This window comes from Gopherus evgoodei, chromosome 3, assembly GCF_007399415.2.
Source record: "Gopherus evgoodei ecotype Sinaloan lineage chromosome 3, rGopEvg1_v1.p, whole genome shotgun sequence".
In the NCBI taxonomy this organism is placed as follows: domain Eukaryota; kingdom Metazoa; phylum Chordata; order Testudines; family Testudinidae; genus Gopherus; species Gopherus evgoodei.
This window is the reverse complement of record NC_044324.1, coordinates 168,566,871-168,584,784: the sequence shown is the minus strand read 5'-3', so window position 1 is coordinate 168,584,784 and position 17,914 is coordinate 168,566,871. Positions and strand designations below refer to the sequence as shown.

Here is a 17,914-nt window from a genome sequence, read left to right as displayed (position 1 = left end):
ATGAGAAGGACTTTGCAGTAACAGGGTCCCCCGGGGGATTGCAGCGAGCAGTCCCAGGGGCTGAGGAGTCTACAGCTCGATCCTGGCAGAGAGGTGGTGACCTCAAGAAGGGCTGGTGCACTAGGGGTCCTGCTGGAAACCGTGGGGAGCAGCGAGCACCCCGGCCTGTGAGTGGCCAGCAGGAAGATGTATGCAAAGCGGCACAAGTGCGACCTGCTGGAGCTGTGCAAGCAGAGGGGGCTGCGCCCGGGGAGACTCACCAAGGACCAGCTGATTGCCCAGCTGGAGCAGGGAGACCGCATGAATGAACGGAGCCCTGTCTCTGAGGGAAGCAGCCGGGCAGATGCAGTGCAGGCACCAGTGTCTGTCCCCGCTGGGAGTGGTCAGCCGGCGGACGAGGGCTTCCCGAAACCCCCCCTTCCTAGGCCTAGGGGAAGGGCGAGGAGGAGCCCAGTGTATACCAAGGGCACTGTGACACCCCCAGTCAGCAGGGGATCCTCCCGGCGACGATTGGCATCCGTGGAGCGGATGCGGCTGGAATATGAAAGGGAGCTGAAACGGGAGGAGCTCAAGTTAAAGAGGCAAGAGCTGGAGGAGAAGGTGAAACAGCGTAAACATGAGGAGAACCAGCGCCAGCGTGAGTGGGAGGAGAAGGAGAACCAGCGTAAACATGAGCCGGAGGAGGAGAAGGAGAAACAGCATAAACATGAGCTGGACCTGGCCCAGCTGAGAAGTGAGGCCCCGGCTGCGGTGAGTGAGGGGGGACCCAAGCCTACAAAGAGCTTTGATAAGCACTTGCTGCCCTGGCATAAGGAAGGGGAGGACATAGATACCTTCCTGATGGCCTTTGAGAATGCCTGCGAGCTGCACAGGGTTGACCCTGCAGACAGGATCGCAGTTCTCACCCCCTTACTGGACACCACAGCCGTGGAGGTGTACAGCCGACTGAAACGGGCGGAGGCAGGGGACTACGAACTGTTCAAACAGGCCCTGCTCCGCGAGTTTGGGCTGACTCCTGAGATGTACCGGAAAAAGTTCCGGAGCCAGCGTAAAACCCGTGAGGTCACATACCTACAACTGGTCAACCGGGCGCAGGGGTATGCCCAAAAGTGGACAGCTGGGGCCCAAACTAAAGAGGACCTGCTTGACCTATTCATACTGGAGCACCTGTAAGAGCAGTGCCAGTCCGACTTGAGGCTGTGGTTGATGGACCAGAAGCCGGAGAACCCACAGCACGCAGGCCAGCTGGCCGACCAATTTGTGGACAGTCGGGCAGGGGATGGCAGGGAGGAGTCTTGAAGGAGCAGGCCTGCCTCAACGCAGAGAGAGAGTCATCATGGGGCCTCCCAAAGGGGGCCTATGGAGAACCCCCCCAAAAGGAGAACATCCAGCATCAAGTCCCTCTGACCCACTCAAGGGGACCCACGAGACATGGGCTGCTATCGCTGTGGCCAACGAGGTCACATACGGGCCCAGTGCCCCAAGCTCAGGGACAGACCAAGCAGACCCAACCCGCAGAGAGTGGACTGGGTAAAAACCCAATCGGAGGAGGGGCTACATTCCCAGGAAAGGGGGGCTGGCAACATACCACCTGTGGATGCTCCAGGCTCCGGGTTTTTGGTTTACCGGGTGGGCGCGGGGCTGCCCCTCTGGAAAGAGTGCATTGTTTCCCTGGAGGTAGATGGGAAGAAGGTCACTGGGTACTGGGACACGGGCGCAGAGGTGACGCTGGCCCGGCCCGAGGTGATGGCCTCAGATCGGATGGTGCCCAACACCTACCTGACCCTGATGGGCATGGGTGGGACCCCATTCAAGGTGCCCGTGGCAAGGGTACACCTGAAGTGGGGGGCCAAGGAGGGCCCCAAGGATGTGGGGGTACACCGATATTTGCCCATGGACGTGTTAATGGGAGGGGAGCTCGAGGACTGGCCTAGTAACACCCAGAGTGCCCTGGTCATGACTCGTAGTCAGAGTCAGCAAAGGGCACTGCACCCCAACAACGGGGAAGGTACTCGACCCGAGGTGCAGGACCCTAACCCAGGGAGCGGGGAACGCCCAGGGGCACGGTTCAGAGATACTGCAGCCTCAGACCCAGCCAGCAAGAGAGAGCTGGTCCCCATCCCTGTCCCAGCTGCTGAGTTCCAGGCCGAGTTGCAGAAAGATCCCTCCTTGCGGAAGCCCAGGGACCGGGCTGACCTTAGTGCGGTACAGACCATGAGGAGAGGTTGCAAGGAGAAGGGGAGAAGGGGTTCCTGTACCGAGAATGGGCTCCCCCAGGGGAAGTAGAGTATGGGGGATCAGGAGGCAGCTGGTGGTTCCCCAGAAGTTTCGCCACAAGCTGCTGTACCTGGCCCATGACATCCCTCTCGCAGGGCACCAGGGAATCCGGCGCACCAGGCAGAGGCTGCTACAGAACTTTTACTGGCCTGGGGTCTTTACCCAGGTCCGACAGTACTGCCAATCCTGTGACCCCTGCCAGAGGGTGGGGAAGGCCCGGGACAAGGGGAAAGCGGCTTTGAGGCCTTTACCCATCATAGAAGAACCTTTCCAGAAGGTGGCCATGGACATAGTGGGACCCCTCAGCAAGACGACCCGGTCAGGGAAGAAATACATTCTGGTAGTGGTGGATTTTGCCACTCGCTACCCCAAGGCAGTGGCCTTGTCCTCTATCGAAGCAGACACAGTGGCAGATGCGCTGCTGACAATTTTCAGCCGGGTGGGGTTCCCCAAGGAGGTCTTAACGGATCAGGGGTCCAACTTCATGTCGGCCCTGCTCCGGTCCTTATGGCAGAAATGTGGGGTCCAGCACAACTGGGCCTCAGCGTATCACCCCCAGTCCAACGGGCTGGTGGAAAGGTTCAACGGGACGCTGAAGATGATGCTAAAAACATTTATGAACCAGCACCCGCAGGATTGGGATAAGTACTTACCTCACTTGCTGTTCGCGTACAGGGAGGCACCCCAGGAATCTACCGGGTTTTCACCTTTCGAACTGTTGTATGGAAGGCGGGTAAGGGGGCCCCTAGACCTGATGAGGGATGAATGGGAGGGGAAGACCGCTTGCGAGGGAGAGTCAGTGGTGGAATATGTCCTGACCTTCTGGGAAAGACTGGCCGAGCTCATGGGCCTGGCCAGGGAGAATCTGGCCCGAGCCCAGAGGAGGCAGAAGGTCTGGTGTGACCGCACGGCACGGGCCCGTGCCTTCACCACCGGGGATCAGGTGATGGTTCTCATCCCCGTGAGGAGAAACAAACTCCAGGCCGCCTGGGAAGGGCCCTTCAAGGTTATCAAGCAACTGAATGAGGTAAACTATGTGGTGGAGCTGTCAAACCGGGCACATCACCGTCAGGTGTACCATGTGAACATGATGAAACCATACTATGACAGGGAGAATGTGGTGTTGGCCGTGTGTGGACATTGGGAGGGGCAGGGAGATGACCCCTTAGTGGATCTATTTCCTGGGACAAAAGCTGGTTCCCCCCGGAGGCGATTCCCCTCTCTGATCAGCTGACCCCGGGCCAGCACGCTGAGATCAGGGGGGTGCTGCATCTATACCGACAGCTGTTTTCCAACCAGCCTGGATGCACTAATTTGACTGTCCACCGGGTGGAGACCGGGTCACATCCCCCTATAAAATGCTCCCCTTTTCGGGTCACTGGTAAAACTGCCCAGGATCTTGAAAGAGAGGTCAGGGACATGCTGGATTTGGGGGTGATCCAGCCGTCTTCCAGCCCTTGGGCCTTGCCAGTGGTGCTGGTCCCCAAAAAGGATGGGTCAATCCGGTTCTGTGTGGACTATCGAAAGCTCAGTGCCATCACCGTATCTGATGCCTACCCCATGTCCAGGCCTGACGAGCTCCTAGACAAGCTGGGAGGTGCTCGGTACCTCACCACTATGGATCTTACAAAGGGCTACTGGCAAGTGCCGCTGGACGCAGATGCCAGGCTGAAATCGGCCTTTATCACCCCTCTGGGGCTCTATGAGTTTCTGACCCTGCCCTTCGGCCTCAAGGGAGCGCCGGCCACCTTCCAGCGCCTGGTGGATCAGCTACTGAGGGGGATGGACAGTTTTGCTGTGGTGTATATTGATGACATCTGCGTCTTCAGCCAGACCTGGGAGGACCACATGTCCCAGGTTAAACAAGTCCTGGACCGACTCCGAAAGGCTGGGTTAACAGTAAAGGCTGAGAAGTGCAAGGTGGGGATGGCGGAAGTATCTTACCTGGGCCATCGGGTGGGGAGCGGCTGCCTGAAGCCGGAACCAGCCAAGGTGGAGGTGATCAGAGACTGGCCCGCTCCCAAAACCAAAAAGCAGGTCCAAGCCTTTATTGGGATGGCGGGGTACTATCGAAGGTTCGTGCCCCACTTTAGTGCCATAGCCGGCCCCATCACTGAATTGTGCAAAAAGGGGAAGCCAGACCAGGTGATCTGGACTAAGCAGTGCCAGGAGGCTTTCCGGGTGCTAAAGGAGGCTCTGGTTAGTGGCCCCATTCTGGCAAGCCCAGATTTTGACAAACCCCTTTATGGTGTTCACCGACACCTCAGACACGGGACTGGGGGCGGTGTTAATGCAGGAGGATGAAAAGGGGGAGAGACACCCCATCGTGTACCTGAGTAAGAAGCTGCTACCCCGGGAACAAAGCTACGCGGCCATCGAGAAGGAATGCCTGGCCAGGGTGTGGGCCCTTAAGAAACTAGAGCCATATCTCTTTGGGCGACACTTCACCGTGTACACCGACCACTCTCCCCTGACCTGGCTGCACCAGATGAAAGGAGCCAACCCCAAGCTCCTGGGGTGGAGCCTGCTCCTGCAGGACTATGACATGGACATGGTCCATGTGAAGGGAAGTGCCAACCTGACAGCGGACGCGTTGTCCCGGAGAGGGAGCCCTGAACTTCCCCAGGTAACTGGGCAGAGTGACCCCACTCAGTTCAGTCTTGAAGGGGGGAGAGATGTGATGGAGTAGGGGCTGTCTGTGTGGGGAGTGGGAGAGCAGGGGAGGACTTTAGGGGATGGACGATGCCAGGGCCTGTAACCTGAGCTAGGTAAGGGAGGGGAAAGGTCAACATCTTCGCCCGGGAAGGGGAACAAAGGAAGGGAGTGCAGGAGGGAAGCAGTTTGAGTTTGGGCTTGGGGCTGGATGGACGGAATTCAGGGTATCCTTGCTAGGATCCAAGCACCCTGAAAGCCCAGAAGGACTCGATGGAGGGGTCCCGACTGTGCCTGCAAGCTCTGCTGTCACCTGTGTTCCTGTTGTCCAATAAACCTTCTGTTTTACTGGCTGGCTACGAGTCACTGTGGGTCCCAGGAAGAGGGGTTCAGGGCCGGACTCCCCCACACTCCGTGACACTCAGTAGCTCAGAATCCAGCTGTACAAGGAACTCTGGGTAATTACTCACAGGACTAGCCTGTGCAGAAGCTCGCGCTACCACAGCATCACTGCTCTAGGACACGATCTAGCTAGAGTACAGCTAGCTCAGGTGTACACAAGGTGCAGTCACACCCCACGACTACAGTGTAGACGTTCCCTGAAAGGCAGTACCACAATTGCTCCCTAACTCGACCCTTGGGCACTTGTTCAATACCGACTTAGCAGGAATATCGCCTCTTTTGGGGCCATTGACACCACTTTTTGAAGCATCCTGGATTTTCACTTGGAGAGCTCCATCCAAGCAGTGACCAAGCCTGCTTAGCTTGTAAGACCTGTTGAACTCACCACATGTAGGGCTAAGGCTACAGAAATAGCACACTATTCCTTTGCTTGTTCATTGTTCTTTATTACCCACAAACAGTATACTGATGGACTCTGATGTCAGAACAGTCCTGAGGTCAGGTTTTCCCTTGCATCCATATGAGATCACAGTTAGCTATGACACAGCTTTGCTGCAGAGGCTAATAAAGATCATCTAGTTCCCAGTGACTAATCCTCAATTCAGTGATGGACTCTCCTTCCACTCTACACCTTCCCCCACTATTCTTCCCTAAAGACTGGGACAGGAACTTAGTCTCTGAAATTGTACAAGGAGTTTAGCCACAACAAGAAGAAAGGAGAAGAAGAAAAGCAACACTTTGTAAAGGCCTGGCTCAGAGCTTCTTTCTCAGACCTGATGTACAACAGCTGCACTCTGCCAAGTCCTTGAGCAATGAACACTGCAGCTGAGGTTCCAAAGGGATGTTAGGTACAGTTGGTCTTTCAATGACATGTCAGTGGGAGTGGGCGCTTAATTCCCTTAGCTTCCTTTGGAAACGCCAGCCTGCATTTCTATGGGGACAACATACAGACCAGAGCACCAAATCTTTTTTTTAAGCTTGCTACGTAAGTGTACATGGATAATTAACAATGACCTGCCAAGGTGCTGCTTTTATCGGTCATCTACACTAGTAATTGTCAACACGGTATTGTAATCTGCCTTTCCAAATCAGGCACCCAGCTTGGACATTGTTCTTGTGGAGCTGTAGCAAATGATGAAGCACTTTGCCTTTGTTTCTGCTGAGCTGGGGAGCAAGACCCCCTGCCTCCTCTCCTCTTGACATTTTCTTTCCAGATCTTGCCAATAATATTGCATCTTACAGACTTTTTTCCCAAGTCAGATAGTAACAGTGTAACGGGCTAAAGTTTCTTATTCTCACCCCAATTTCCTGTGCAAATCATTGCATACAAGAGGCAGGAACATGTTTTTGCCTACCAAAAGAAGGGAAAAAGGAGCAAATAGAAAGGGACATTGCCTAGATTGTTAGGCGTAAAAAAAGGCAGTTACCTTTTCCATAACTGGTGCTCATGTCTATTCCACAGTAGGTATGCGTCACATGGGTCAGGACATTTTTCTGCAGGTCCCCTGCCCCAAGCCCCATGCGTCCAGTGAGGAGCACCACCTCTACACGCTGGATGTGAGATGGGCTCTGGCTTTTTACCTGGAGTGAACTAAGCTGTTCAGAAAGTCCTTGCAACAGTTCATCACCTCGGCCGAGCGCATGAAAGGTCGGCCAATCTCCACTCAGCGGCTCTCCAACTGGATCACCTCATGCATCCATACCTATTATGGCCTGGCGGGAATCCCTCTGCCACCAATTGTGAAGATGCACTCGACTTGGGTGCAGGCCTTGTCAACTGCCTTTTTGGCCCATGTCCCATTCAGGACATTTGCAGGGCTGCTACGTAGTCTTCAGTTCACATGTTCACCTCGCACTATGCGATCGTCTCCCAAACCTGGGAGGACTCCGGGTTTGGCAGGGCTGTGCTCTGTCCCGAGAATTTGTGAACTCCTACTCACCTCCAACATATATTGCTTGGAATCACCTACTGTGGAATACACATGAACAGTCACTCGAAGAAGTTGTCAGAGTTATCTGGCAAGAAGGAACTGAGAGTGGGGGGAGCATGCAACGCCCCTTATACCGCGCCATAGAGGCGACACTCCAAGAGTTGCTGGGGTGCTCCCCTAGAGGTACTGCTAGGGGAAAAACTTTCAGCACCGGTGTACATGGTGAGCACACACACCTACAGTGGAATACACATGAGCAATCACTCGAAGAATTGAACTGCCAAGACAAACAATTCAAATCCTTACCAGATCTTCCCTGCATTTGAACATTTTAATGAATTCTCATGACACTTCTGGAATTGGTATTGTCCCCCATTTTAAGGATGGTGGAACTGAGGCACAGCGATTAAGTCCTCAATTAAGCAAGGCAGATCAGCAGGTGCTTAACATTAAGTACATGTTAAAGTCTATCCCTGTGCAGCAAAACATTAAAGCACATGCTTAAGTGTGCTGTTGAAGCAGGGTCAAAGTGACTTATTCAAGGCCACATAGTTGATTGCAGAACTGGGATTAGAATTTGGGAGGTTCTTGGCCTCCAGGTGTGTGCCCAGTCTACTAGACCCCTCCTCCTCTCAAGAGGCCAATGAAATTTGGGGCTGAAAAAGCAGCAGCAAAACCACAGACAAGATGAAGGCCAGATGCAGAATTACAATCCTTTCATCCTCCCCTGCAACTTATTACCTAATTCACCTCCTCCCCATACTTTGCTTTTTCAGTAGCTCTAACTATTAATCTGTTTATTTCATTGTGGTAATCATTTTTCTAACCAACAGAGTATTTTTTGCTCATCATCAAGCATTCCTCTTGCTGGCTGATCTGCAGGGAAAGTGACTGAAGGTGGAGGGACCACTGCAGGCAAGTAAGGGCAACAAAATCATTCGGGGTGTTATTCCAGAGTCCAGTCACTGAGGAACATGGCAGGTAGTGTCACTCATGCTTTCTCCTTCTAACCCCACAAAGAATCTCACTCCCTGTTCCATCCTTCTCCTTCTCCTCCTCCTCCTCCCCCTGGATCATTGTCCATGGAGACACAATGGAGCAAAACAGCTTTTGTCTCCCTTTGATGGCTAGGGAATGGGGAGTGGGAGCCAGGGCAGTGTGGAGCTTTTGTCCTGCCTGGTCCTTCCCTCTAAAGGACCAGGGGAAGCTTTCTCTTGCCTTCTTCTCCTCCCCATTGACAGACAAGGTGAGATGGCAATTCAGGCCCACCAGTTCTGGCTGCCAGAAATGTTGCACTCAGCGCTGGTCTCTCCACATGTTCTCACTTCCCTCCAGCCCAGGATCTGCTCCCACTAACCTGACACGTACATGGGCAGGGTTCCGAGCAAGAATGGAAGAAAATGCATTCACCTCCTGATGCTGTGTTGGTGAGCAATCCCTTGTTGTACGAGTTGTTGTCGGAGTGCCAGGCCTGCTAGCACCTGTCCCCAGCTCCCATGCAGAGGTAGCACATCCTGGCTGCGTCAGATAGTCCCTCTCTCACTGGTTCTGGTGAGGTTGCTTTTAGAATATTGCACACAGTTCTGGGAACCTCAGTACCTGACAGAGAGACACACACTGGAGGATACAGAGAAAAAAGGCAACATGTAGGGGCTGGAAAGATTGACTTATGAGGAAATATATGTAAAAATTAAGGGCCTTGTCCAACTCCTACTGCAGTCACTGGGAGTTTTGACAGAGATTTCAAGAACAGTAGCACTGAGTCCTCTATATGTATAGTTTGACTAGGCAGAAACATAGCAATCGACAGCTACTTGACCAAAGGTGAGAGAAGACTCTCCTGGCATAGTATAAAGAATTACATTTGTTTTTTAAAAAGGAAAATTTAGGCTGATTATTAGTAAAAGTTTCTTAATGGTGAAATCAATGTGGCTGTGGAATAGTCTCCCAAGAAAAGTTGTGGACCATGTAAAACAAGAGTGCAAAGCACATGGGAATTAACTGTAGGGAAGAATTCTGAGCTGGTAGCGAGGCTTGAAAAAACAGGTAAGAGCGTCTGGCTCATCCCCTATTCCCTTGCAATAAGTCAAGGCAAAGGTTAGTTTCCTTTTTCATATTTAATGCTGTGACAAAGTTTTTTTGTTTAACTAAAAGAAATGTTACTGGAGTCCCACTGGCGATACTTAGAATATGGGGCAGTTGTCAGTCTCAGTGGCTTGTTCATCCTGACAATCTAGGCAATCTTTCCAACTGAGTTAGAGATGGATGTGGAGGCCTGCTGTCATCTTTGTAGGAGTTCAGCTGTCAGCTGGCTGCAGACTCTTGCACATACCTGTGGCTGGGCAACTTATATAGGAACCAATTTTTTCCTCCCTCGTCGGGTTACAACCAACTCCTGTGTGCAGAGACCAAAATCTAAAAATTCATCTCGAAAACACGTTTGGCCTAACCAGTTTCAGTCAGAGCTGACGCTCCAGGAGACTGAAAGGCTCATCAACTACTGGGTTGGCAGCAAGGAATTTTAACAAGTTAGAAGAGTTTGGTGCTGTGGAAAGCGGGACCCCCGGGCTACATCAGTTTTCTTGAATGTCATGTGAAGCAGATGATTTACAGCATCCAAGATGCTACTTGAAACAGAATCTAAGCTGAAAGAGAGGTAGCAATATCTTTTCAGAGGTGACAACCCAGTCAATGGCGTAGCAGCAATTGCTTTGTGTTATTTGAATGCTCTGAACCTGTCAAAAAGTCCCAAGTTATTAGATTTTATACCTGTTTTTTAAAATAACTAGGAGGGTCCCCGTTCTTCCATTTTCCATCTGGTATATGATGACTTGAGGGGCAGGACTCCTCTACTGTGGAATTGCCAGTCATGGCTGTGGCTGAGGATGAGTTTTGCTCTTGACACAGAGATTCAACCCCTTTGTTTCATAGGAAGAACACAGTGTAGCTTCCTCAAGCACTTACTTTTTGGTACTGAATTAGTTTTCTGAGAATTTACAGGTAAATTAATTATGAGTTAAAATGAATTAAAAATGGAGTTTTTAATAATTTTAGAATCTTTTGTCAGACTTATTTTTTGTCCCTGATGCTATTGGTAACAAGAAGAGAGACCCTTTTAACATCCCATAGTGAAAACATATTGAAGTCTCATGCATAGGATACGTCTGAAACGAGATGCTTATCTGTATGCCGATACCCAGCATGCTCTTCCAGGCCACAGCTGTTTCCTAGCAGTGTTGATGTCTCAGTCCTGGGAACAAAACTCAAAAATTGGATCTGTGCTTGTGGGATGCTCTGTATTCTTTTGTTTCCACAAACAAATTAAAAGGAAGACCTTAGGTGAGATGGTGTCTCTGTCCGCTTCCTATTTATTAACTAAATAGGTATATAATGAAATATCTCAACAGCCCTACCCTATTGACTGAGGCCCTTAATAGCAATCACTCTCCATTAATAAAAGGCACTAGGACTCGAAATGTTTGTCCCTTAGAGATGTATGTGGAATACTTTCACCTGATAGAACTGATATTACACCTAAGAAAACAATTAAATGAAACACGTAAATGTGCTAAGTCTTTATTGTTGCTGTACAGAAAGTAACAGATACATGGCTAAAACACTCTAACGTATCTGTGGACTTTGAAAACTAAGGCTATTCTGTAGATTTGTTTTATCTCAGTGTTTGTTTTCATACAACACACTTATAAAATGAAGCTATAAAAACACAGATTCTTTTTTGGAAACATCTGAGATTGGTGTAGTGCACAGAACTACAGACTACATTTAGTATGATCAACACAACACCTTACAGACCCACGTATGGTTCCTGTGTTACTAACATTCAACACAAAAAAGATCAGTCTCAGTCTGATGAATGAGCTTGGTGACAAACACAGACTGAGCAGTTCAACCTTCTGTCTGAGCAAAGAGAAATAGACCCACAATTCTGATAAGGAAACATTTGAAAAAGGAAAATGAACAGCACCCTTAAAGGCAAGTTAAGCACATCATTTATCTGAGGAAATGTGTGATCTAACAGACATGTTAACCTAGTAGAGTGACTATAAAATGCACCAGGGCATAGCTATTGGGAGGAAAGAGAACAGTAGCTCTGAGAAATTGTGCTAATCACATGAGAGGTCTCGTGCCAATATGCTTCCCTTGAAAGATCAGTGTGCTTGATTCCCAGAGCACCAGAGCCTTCCAATCCAGCAGCAATGGAAACATTTCAAAGGAAAGATAATAAAAAGAGAGCGGTCTAGCACTTTTCGTGTGTTGAGTTTCAACTAAACAAATAAAAAAAATGTTTCTTGGATGATGGCCGGGTAAAAGTAAAATTTCAATAAAAGGGGAAAATGAACATTTTCCCACAGAGTTTTCTGCATTTTCTGATTATACCTATTGAGCAAGGTGTCTCCTGCCTCCCATCAACTTCCTCCTTTTTTATTACCTGGGCTTCAAACAATTTCTCCTTCTTACATCTCTAATTGATCTGGAAATAGATGTGGCTTTTGGTTAATCTCCACGTTTCTGCATCAGCCTCAGAAATGAGGTCAACTCTGCTTGTGAGAAGTGAGGTTTTTACTTAACTTGTGCAGCTTTGTGTTGCTGGGTGAGGCAATCCTAACCAGGGCTGGCTCCAGGGGTTTTGCCGCTCCAAGCAGCCAAAAAAACCAAAAACAAACAAAAAGCTGTGATCTGCGGCAATTCAGCGGGAGGTCCTTTGCTCCGAGCGGGAGTGAGAGATCCTCCGCTGAATTCCTAAAAGTGCCGCCCCTAGCACTTGCTTGATAAGCTGGTGCCTGGAGCTGGCCCTGATCCTAACATGTAGTATTTACCTGGCCACTAAACTTGTGACTCTTCATTTAAAAAAAAAGACAGACACAATTGTGAATATACGAAAGAGAGAGGAATTCAAGTTACAATGTGGAGGATGATTCCCACATTAAGGGCCACAATGGGATGTATAGTGTTCCTTTAAAGGCCATTATCCATTATAGTTTCATGTTAAAAACTATTCAAAATTCTAACTCTGTAACAAAACAGACTTTAAAAACGTAGTAGAAATGTGCGCGAACAAGACTCCAGCTTAAGTTTCTGATTCACTTTCCGACATCCCAAAGGTCATGTAAGGGCAGAAAGGAATGCAGCTGGTCTTGTGTAAGTGATGTGAAGTCTGTGCTCTGCAAACCTCACTTGAGATCTGTTATGGCTCTAGGAGCAGGCAATCGTTGTTATTACAAGCATGAATGAAGACCCCAAGTCTCGGACAGGTAAAAAACCTTTAAATTAGACAAAAAAGACTTTTTTTTTTCCATTGCAGGATATGAGATAGCTGGAAGTGCAGGGAGTTGAACGAAAATTGAGTGTTATCTTAAAGAAAACGATGGGATGTAAATGTAAACAGCAACCATATTTTTGCTAGAGTAGAACTGCATTCAAAACATCCCCGCCAGGGCAGAAAGACCTTCCTTTGCTGCTGCATTCATGACAGTGCAATGCCAGCCATCAAGCTATTTATTCATGCATTTCTAAATATAACAAGAGGAAGTTTGTTACGAGACTTAAGCCTCAATTAACAGCCATTTTTAGAAAAGAAAAAAGGTTCTAAAAACATTCATGGAGTAAAACAGATGGTTTCAAGTACTTGTGCATAATAACTAATTAGTCACTATGAGCAGGGATTAAAAACAGCTGTCACCTTGGAAGGGACAGTTAAATATAGGTAGGCACTTTCATCCAACAGTGGCCCTAGATTTTCAAACGCACTGAAGAACATGCTTAGTATTGAGATTTAAAAGAAAAATGTTTTGTCTGCAATGATGAACCAATATTTGAGTGGTTCAGTTCTGTACATGACAAACTCTGGATTGCACGTGTCTAAATTTCAAAGTAATAGAACTCTGCATAGTGAGCCAGACTACCTTGATATAGCACAAGCTTTTCAGACGTCTTTTGTGCAGCAAGTAGAAAGTGTTTAGTAAGTAAGGGGTATTCTGTGGTACTGGCATTTACAAAGCACTGTTTTGTGGTTGACCGCCAAAGCCAAGTGGAGGAATTTAAGTGCTGGAATTGTTTATTCCATATACTTTGTTGCCATGAATGTTGTTCCTATTATGTGACAAGGAACCAGCCCCATCAGAAAAATCCAGCATCCGCTACCTTGTAAGGGTTTGAAAGCCCTAAAACCTTTGATTTCTCTGACTTTCCACTAATGCCACATAAAAGGAGAGGGTCTTGAATAAATTTTTAATGGGAGAGTCTAACCAGTGAAAGATTGTGTAGAGGAGTGGCCTGAGTAGAAGAGGAATGCCGTGAGTGGGTAGTCAAGAAGAATATTGTGTTTGGGAAGAGAAATAGTGTAGCTTGATTGTTCTGTGCTGTGATAGGCTGAGACACTTCTCTTGCCGTATAACTATAGATAACCAGCTGTGGCCCTGGCTGAATTTTAGAGGGTCACACTGATGTGCATACAGAAAAAAGCAGTCTTCCTATTGTAAACATTAAAGATTAAAACGACTAGGGAAACATTTTAGAAGCCAGAGTAGCAGCTTCAAATAAAACACCATTCACCTTCTCCAAAAAAAGATGTATTGTTTTCAGACAAATTTCTTCTATAGGGAGAAACATCTGCCGGCTGTTAACATCTGCCAGCTGTTTAGCAAATACAACATGCCCCCAGCTGGTTTTGCTTCAGCAGAAGGACCAGCTCTAAGTAGTTCAGTATGTGCAAGTCTCTCACAGGTAAGGGCTATTACATAGGTGACAGCCGTACAGCACATTGAGGGAGCAAAACCTAGAAATGTAGGTCTTGCAAAAAATCAATTTAGAGTCAGAGTAGGGCAGAGTGGATGGCCCTATCTGCACCAAAACATGAAACACTCAAGTTAGAATCTCCATCTAGTTTCTCACTTCTTCAGCTAGGTTGGGTAGCAGCATGCTCAGTCATGTTTGGGAAAGTGTGGGAGAAAAGGGTTTAAAATAAATGTGAACATATTAGGACTGCACGTGCCTACATGCGTTAGTCGCTAAATGAACAAGTCTGGTGCTTAGTTTAGGCCAACATGATTGTACGGGAATCACAGATCTGTCTCCCTTCGCTGACCAGTTTGGATCTGCAGTTTTAAAAAGTTCAGTGTATCTCATATTTATTAACATCCTAATGATTGTTAAATAATCCAGCAAGTTGTTTCATAGCTACAATATGCTGCAGTTGCTAGCTGCTTGCCAGAGCAATATAGAAATTACATTCAAAGATAAAAACTATCATTTTCACACATAGCAGTAACTAGAATGTCTTTTTCACAGAATAAGTGCAAAATGTCTTTAACAAATAATGGCGGTAGTAAAAAAAAAAAAAAAAAAAAAAAGACAATTCTCATGCAAAAAAGCTTCCCTGTTTACAAAGTCTGTGGTAGGTCTCAAAAACACCCTTTACCTCCCTCTCCCATAACAGCACTACACTTGTTATTCTGTTTTCTTGCCATATCCATTCTGTCGTTTATTAAAATATCGATGACGTGCAACTTCAATTATTTCCAGCCCACCAAATATTTTTTGTTGCACAACAAAAATGACAACCGCGGTCACACAATACCATCGCACAAAGCTGTACAAATACAGCAACACAAACATAGCTAGTATGAACAACGTCCAGTACAGAAGTGAGATGCATTTAACCACTAGGACCCTGAGCTCAGATTTACAAGGTGGAATTATGCTTCGCCCTGTTACATCAAAGTACTTTTCACCTTCGTAGAACAACTGGAGTCTCTCTTCTTTCTCTTCCCAACGCTTCTGGCACCAGAGCTGCAGCTCTTCCCTGGAAGTTGGCAGAGTCTGTACTGGATACCTATGGACATGAAAATGTATCTCCTTTGGGAAGTTTCCATTCAGAAGGTGCTTCTCTGTTTGCGGAATGTTTTGAGGGTATGCCACAGTTATGTCATGGATAGCATCAAGGTTATTACCTACAAGAAACATTTTTGAGAACAAGATAAATATAGACACTGCAATGGACAGTTTCTATGACAATTACCACTGATAAGAGCTTCAGAGTACAACTGAAAACTCAAAATCATAGTAGAATTCACAAAGATTCATTAGCAAGTACAGAGTATTCTTCTTATATAAATATAATATTTTAAGGCTACCAGGTCAGTATTTCCTAATCACTGTTCTATGTTTTCTGTCTCTGGATTACAGCAAAAACCTATAGGGACAAAATAACATTCACTAGAAGAAATACTAATCCATGATTTTAAAACAGAATCGGTAAAAGGATAAAGTCTTATTTCAATGAGAGATTAGGATACACATCTGATCTTTTTCAAGTCAAAATAGGGTTTGATTCAGTGTGTTTTTCTGTGGTCACGTACTTTTGAAGAACATCACTACATTGCAAACTGAAATTATCTTTGACCTAGCAACTGTAACACACTGTACAATAACTATAATGGTTGCTAAAGAATCCAATTTAAAGTTTGACTCAGAGAAGTACAAGTACAATCCTAATTTATTGCCAGTCTTGGGGAGAGGGGAGCACATACAAATATACAGCAGAAAAATGATCAGAAGTTCATTAAATCGAGAATCCCTTTAGTGCACTTTAGAGGATGAGGGACAGCTTTGCAGGGACTGTACTGCAATTAACACAGCCCCTTTACATGTAAATAGTCAGTGCTCTGAGTGCCAGCTAGAAATGGTCTTTGCCAGAGACTGAGGACTCTTCATGGCATTCCATCTCAAGAAACCAACACAGGCTGGCCTTACCATGAGGCGAAGTGAGGCCGCCTCAGGTGCCAGACTGGGGGTGGGGAGGTTGCCACTAGGACCCAGAGTGTAGAAAATTGTGTCTGCTGCTGGTGCCAAACAATGGAAACTTAAAATTGTGGAGCTGATGGCTAAGTTTGATGCTGTACGCCAGAAGCATCTAAGAAGAGTCACCACCCAATAAATGTACACACACCACTACCTTGGCAAAACAATTCAAAATGAGATCATACAGTTACTGGCAACAAAAGTCAAAACAGAAAATTGTGGCAGATCTGGTGTCAGCAAGACATTACTCTGTTATTTTGGACTGCACACCTGACATCAATAAATGACTTTAATGGTGCGTTTTGTAACAACAACAGAACCTAGTGAAAATGTCCCTGCAATGGTGACTGTCAGACAGCATTTTCTAGCATTTATTGACATTGATGATACTATAGCAGCTGGTATGACAAATGTGCTTCTTAAAAAGCTGGAAAATATGGGAATTGCGATAGATGACACGAGAGGTCAGGGCTACGATAATGGTGCCAACATGAGAGGAAAGAAGAGAGGAGTGCAGATATGGATTCGAGAGCTTGAGCTTTTTTTGTCCCATGCAGTTCTCATTCATCGAACTTGGTGGTCAGTGATGCAGCATCAGCTTCTAGTGAGGCTGCTGAATTTTTTAATGTAATTCAAAGTATCTATGTATTTTTTCTGCATCAACTCATCAGTGGCAAATTTTGAAGCAACATTTGAGAACATCCTGACACAGAAATCACTGAGTGCCACACAATGGAAAAGTTGAGTGGAGGCGATAAAGCCTATCAAACACCAAATTAGGAAAATAGATGATGCCATAGTTGCCATTATGGAGGATAATGTTATGACAGGAACTGTTCGTGGGAGAACAGTGGCAGAGGGAAATGGAATCACCAGAAACATACATAACTTCAAATTTCTGTGTGGCTTAGTGTTGTAGCATGACATATTGTTTGAAATAAATGTTGTAAACAAGAGACTCCAAGGTGCTGACCTTGATATATCTGGAGCAATGGAACAACTGGACAAAGCAAAGTCATACCTACAGTCTTACTGGTCAGATGAGGGATTTCAAAACGTTCTAAAGAGTCCACAGAATTTGGCAGAGGAACTTCACACTGAAGCTATTTTCCCACCCATTCAAGAATACAAGAGTCATCGAAGAAGACATTTTGATTACGAGGCATGGAATAATTCCATAAGGGACCCCAAACAACAATTCAAAGTTGAATTCTTTAACCAGGTGCTAGATTGTGCAATACAGTCAGTTGAAGAACGTTTCATGCAGCTCAAGGAAAACACCAGTATATTTAGGATGTTGTATGATATTCCAAAACTCCTCACTATACCTGAAGAAGACCTACATCAGCAATGCAGGGCACTAGAGACAGTATTGACGCATGATGAAATGCGCGATATTGATGCGAGTGATTTAGGTGATGAATTGAAAGCCCTTTCAAGATACATTTCAGCAGGATCAACTCCAAAAGCTGTTGTGGAATATATGTGCACAAATAAGATAACCACCTTCTTTCCAAATGCTTTTGTTGCTCTGCGCAAACTTCTAACACTTCCTGTAACTGTTGCCAGTGGAGAACGCAGCTTCTCCAAGCTGAAGTTAATAAAAACACATCTACGCTCCACACTGACACAGGAGAGGCTGGTCGGCCTTGCAACCATGTCAATAGAGCATGAGCTGGCTCAGACTGTGGACCTTCAAGAAGCAGTTCAAATCTTTGCAGCCAAGAAGGCATGGAAAGCACCACTTTGATTATTCAAACAGATAAAAACGCCAGTGTTTACTATGCAGACAAGAAAAGTTACGTTTGCTGTTCAGGCATTTGAAAGTTAAA

General features: G+C 46.9%; 1 protein-coding gene across 6 annotated transcripts in view; it reads right to left on the bottom strand.

The window, feature by feature from the left end:
* Positions 1–10,813: 10,813 nt before the first annotated feature.
* Positions 10,814–17,914, bottom strand: part of LCLAT1 (lysocardiolipin acyltransferase 1) — a 220,861-nt gene continuing 213,760 nt past the window's right edge. For all 6 annotated transcript variants that reach the window (XM_030557358.1, XM_030557357.1, XM_030557360.1 and 3 more), the window contains one exon: positions 10,814–15,232. In XM_030557358.1, coding sequence (XP_030413218.1) covers positions 14,730–15,232 — 503 coding nt within the window. In that variant the 3' untranslated portion in view covers positions 10,814–14,729. The remainder of the gene's footprint in view (positions 15,233–17,914) is intronic.